Below are 5000 nucleotides of genomic sequence, written 5' to 3'. Positions count from 1 at the left end.
TATTAAATATTGACCATCCCAGATTCCCAAAATCCAAGATCCAAGAGATATTCACTTGACATGTTGTCTTTCAACGAGCAGGTTGTGGGTTCGATCCCAGCCCGTCAGTCAACATGTCGATGTGTCCTCGGGCAAGATACTGAGCCCTGAGGTGCTCCTGATGGCCAACGGTGTGTGTGTGTGTGTGTGTGTGTGTGTGTGTGTGTGTGTGTGTGTGTGTGTGTGTGTGTGTGTGTGTGTGTGTGTGTGTGTGTGTGTGTGTGTGTGTGTGTGTGTGTGTGTGTGTGTGTGTGTGTGTGTGTGAGAGAGAGAGAGAGAGAGAGAAAGAGTGTGTGTGTGTGTGTGTGTGTGTGTGTGTGTGTGTGTGTGTGTGTGTGTGTGTGTGTGTGTGTGTGTGTGTGTGTGTGTGTGTGTGTGTGTGTGTGTGTGTATGTCTGTCTGTACGTCTGTGAGAGAGAGAGAGAGAGAGTGTGTGTGTGTGTGTGTGTGTGTGTGTGTGTGTGTGTGTGTGTGTGTGTGTGTGTGTGTGTGTGTGTGAGAGAGAGAGAGAAAGAGTGTGTGTGTGTGTGTGTGTGTGTGTGTGTGTGTGTGTGTGTGTGTGTGTGTGTGTGTGTGTGTGTGTGTGTGTGTCTGTCTGTACGTCTGTGAGAGAGAGAGAGAGAGAGAGAGTGTGTGTGTGTGTGTGTGTGTGTGTGTGTGTGTGTGTGTGTGTGTGTGTGTGTGTGTGTGTGTGTGTGAGAGAGAGAGAGAAAGAGAGTGTGTGTGTGTGTGTGTGTGTGTGTGTGTGTGTGTGTGTGTGTGTGTGTGTGTGTGTGTATGTCTGTCTGTACGTCTGTGAGAGAGAGAGAGAGTGTGTGTGTGTGTGTGTGTGTGTGTGTGTGTGTGTGTGTGTGTGTGATAGCTTTGAGGGGTCGAGAAGGCCTGATGGAGTTCTATATAAGGACAGTCCATTTACCATAATACAACAAAAGGAAACATGGATGGAGAATTACTTTAACAAACTTTATCAAAATAGTTGTCTGTCATTTTGTTGTTGATAAATAAAACTATATATTTACCATAATCCCTAACCCAGTTGTGTTTCTTATTTCACATCATAAGAACTAAGTTTACAGCAGAAATGAATATTTAAATGCTTGTTGAGAAACTGAGAAACATTAATCCCAATGTTGTAAAATGTCCATATTTGAGCATTTTCTGACATCTTTGCATGAACATGTTGCTTATCAAAAGAAATATCTTACTGTTGCTTAATTTGTTCCGCTCTAACGTGATTTCTAAAATCAAAGAGACACTATTTGTAGCTAAAATCGCCGCAGGAATTCATTTATTCCGGGAAACCCCACAATTAGATGCAGGAAAACCATTTTTTTCTGGATTCAGCCCCAGCAGCAGATATAAAACCACCAAGAAGAGACTTTTTCAGCCCTGCTTCCGTTCGATGACCCACATAAGCCTGTCAGTGTCGCGCAGAGGCGTCTCAACGTGATGCCCTCGCCTGGAAAATTCCCTTTGAAGACGTTCGGAGGACTCACGGAAAATCAGCAGCAGTTGGAAGATTTTGGGGGGAAAGGAGCTCACACTGACACTCCAATCCAAATCTGTTTGTGTGTCTGTGGGGGATGTGGAGCAGGGGCTTCATCCCTCAGAGTGAATCTGAGAGGATCGATATATAACCTGTCCTCAGAGGAGTGTAACTCACCAGGGAGCTGTTGTCCAGCAGGGTGGAGGTCAGGTTGTTGTTGAGGCTGAACGACAGGATGTAGCCCTCTCGGGTCCGCAGAGCCACCTCGTTTTCTGACGGGAAGAGATCTTGAGTTATTACAGAGTTAAATCCACAGAGACGTGACAGCAACCACCGGCTCAGATTCAGGGGAGAATACACAGTAGTACAAAAAGTACAACGAGATTCAGAGTGCCAAAAATACAAAGACATATAACATTCAAAACACGGCAATAGGACAGACAACATAAGCAATCATACGGGGGGAATAAATAGTTAAAAATATTGGTGCAAAAATTGTTTATAATTTTTAAAGTGCATTCAAAGTTTGTATATGTGTGAAGATGGAGGCGTGTGGTGCAGTGGGTTGAGCGTTGGTGTTGGGATCAGGGGAGCACAGGTTCAAACCCCACTGCAGTCAGCATGTCGTTGTGTCCCTGAGACACTTCTCCCCAAATTGCTCCTGTGGGGATTGCCCTCAGTATTGAGTATGTAAGTTGCTTTGGATAAAAGTGTCTAACAAGTGACATGTAATGTAAGATGGTTAGGGTTATTGCATCATGTGTGGTGGTTAAGCAGCCTGACGGCCCAGGGGCAGAAACTGTTTTTGAGTCTGTTTGTCCGTGACTTGAAGCTCCTCTCTCTCCTCCCAGAAGGCAGGAGAGAGAGCAGTCTGTGATCTGGGTGAGAGCTGTCCTTTATTATTTAGTTTGCTCTGCTGAGGCAGCGGGAGGTGGAGATGTGTTCCAGAGAGGGCAGGAGGCAGCCGACGGTTTTCTCTGCTATCCGTATTACTCTCTGCCACTTAGAAGTGGGGACAAGTTAAGATAGAGAAATTTGTCCTAAAACTGGGAAATGAGGCCGAATTGTACCACTTCCTGTCCCGTGGTCTGGAGGTCAATGGTTTTCTGAATGTGTTTTTAGTTGTGAAATAAGGTCTGGGTAAGCTACAGGTGGCTAATGTTGGTCTATAAAGGAACTACAGCACGGTCACATGACTTCACGTGACCACCGCTAAGCTACAGGTGGCTAATGTTGGGCTATAAAGGAACTACAGCACGGTCACATGACTTCACGTGACCACCGCTAAGCTAAAGGTGGCTAATGTTGGGCTATAAAGGAACTACAGCACGGTCACATGACTTCACGTGACCACCGCTAAGCTAAAGGTGGTTAATGTTGGGCTATAAAGGAACTACAGCACGGTCACATGACTTCACGTCACCACCGCTAAGCTAAAGGTGGCTAATGTTGGGCTATAAAGGAACTACAGCACGGTCACATGACTTCACGTCACCACCGCTAAGCTAAAGGTGGCTAATGTTGGGCTATAAAGGAACTACAGCACGGTCACAGAACTTCACGTCACCACCGCTAAGCTACAGGTGGCTAATGTTGGGCTATAAAGGAACTACAGCACGGTCACATGACTTCACATCACCACCGCTAAGCTAAAGGTGGCTAATGTTGGGCTATAAAGGAACTACAGCACGGTCACATGACTTCACGTCACCACCGCTAAGCTAAAGGCGGCTAATGTTGGGCGTGATGACATTTAATCGTCTCATTTAGACACTTGTTAGCAGCGTCTGTTTTTAAATCCACCAGTGGGGTATTTACAACCCAGTCTCACGGCATTTCGTGTTATAGTCAAGAAATTAATTTAAACTATTGATTCGTCTTCAACAACACGGTTTTCGCATTTTTTTCGCGTCACACAGAACGATTTTAAAAGCAATGTATTTCTATTGGCAGTATATTTCACCACGTCTTTTTGTCCGGTCGGGTCTTGGAATACCAGAAGCTGTGTGGTTCATAACACACCCTATGCCTTTTATTTTAAATTGCATAATGTCTGAGTTTTTTTGCCGTCCGTGAGGAAAAGAAATGGCTCAGAGCCTCAGAATACTGAAAGCTGTATTTGTTCTCAATTTTTTTTCCCTTCTATTTTGTTGTTATTTGGTGCAGGCACGAAACATCCAATAGAAATACACTGCTTCTAAAATCGTTCTGTGTCAGAATACTGAAATCTGTATTTTTTTTAAACCTCTTTTTCCTTCTAATTTGTTATTATTTACATTGCTTTTAAAATCGTTCTGTGTGACACGAAAAAAATGGCGAAATCGTGTTGGTGAACACGAATCAATAGATTAATTTCGGGATTATAACACGAGATGCCGTGAGACTGTGTTGGTATTTACCAATTTTTTTATTTACCAAGACGTGTTTTATGTTGTAGAATAAAACGTTAACATATCTTCAGATTCTCACCGTTAAGCCAGGCCACACAGGGGTCGTGAACTTTGAACTTCTCACTCTCCAGATCCTCCATGGTGATGTGAGAACGCAGCAACAAGTGAGACTCATCTGCAGAGGAAAGAGACGGGCGGTAATGAGTTCATCAGAACGTGTGTCATGTTTACCGTGACGAGGACTCTGGCCTATATTCCTGCATTTTTAACGTTGGTGCTAATATGTTTGGAACATTTGCAAAAAGGTTTCCCCACATCATGCAGTTATGTAATGCAAGAACTCTAGATGACTCTCTAAATCTGTACATGAAATATAAAGCTAGCAGCCAGTTAGCTTAGCATACAGATTGGATTACTACACAGATGCTGAAATGAATGGTGAATTAGTTCTAGCTCTTAACAGGTTGATTTGATCATGAAGTTAAATATAGTTCAGTCCCAGATACCTGTGAGTCAATGTTTTATAGAGACACTGTGCTCTGTAAGTTTTAATGGACATAAACTGAGGCATACAATTGTTGAAATTGCACTTTCTTTTCTGTGCAGAGATAGTTCATTCAATGTCAACGTTTTCAGGATGTACTTTTTTTGCACTAATACAAAGGGAAAAATATTGAGTTGTTGTTATTTATAAGTTATTGTGCTATGATTTTACCAATCACATCTATCCATCTACCTATCCATCCATCTATCCATCCATCTATCCATCCATCCATCCATCTATCCATCCATCCATCCATCCATCTATCCATCCATCCATCTATCTATCCATCTATCCATCTTATAGCAAGGTATAGCATGTATATATAAGTTTAATTTGGCATAGTTTGACCTCTACACCGCACTCACTAACCTGGTCGAAATATTTCTACACATTACTCCTTTTTGACGCAATGTCTGTTGTGTAGGACTCTTCTTAGAGGGTAAATAATTACCGGACTATGACTGGTCAAATATGTTGAATACCGGCAAAACTAAATCTCTCCTGTCAAAATGTCTATGAACTCTGCCGCCACACACGGTTG

The 5000-nt window shown here is 43.1% G+C and overlaps 1 protein-coding gene across 1 annotated transcript in view; it reads right to left on the bottom strand.

Moving 5' to 3' along the window:
- Nucleotides 1-5000, bottom strand: part of LOC307037687 (inactive dipeptidyl peptidase 10) — a 44272-nt gene that overhangs the window by 24407 nt on the left and 14865 nt on the right. The window contains exons 3-4 of the mRNA XM_079678744.1: nt 3995-4090; nt 1703-1797 (exon numbers count right to left, since the gene is read on the bottom strand). Of these exons, the coding sequence (XP_079534870.1) occupies nt 1703-1797; nt 3995-4090 (191 nt within the window). The remainder of the gene's footprint in view (nt 1-1702; nt 1798-3994; nt 4091-5000) is intronic.

The sequence above is a fragment of the Notothenia rossii genome (assembly GCF_949606895.1).
Source record: "Notothenia rossii genome assembly, chromosome: 4".
Taxonomy (NCBI): Eukaryota; Metazoa; Chordata; class Actinopteri; order Perciformes; family Nototheniidae; genus Notothenia; species Notothenia rossii.
The sequence above is the reverse complement of the archived record's forward strand: the minus strand, read 5'-3'. Positions and strand labels throughout refer to the sequence as shown.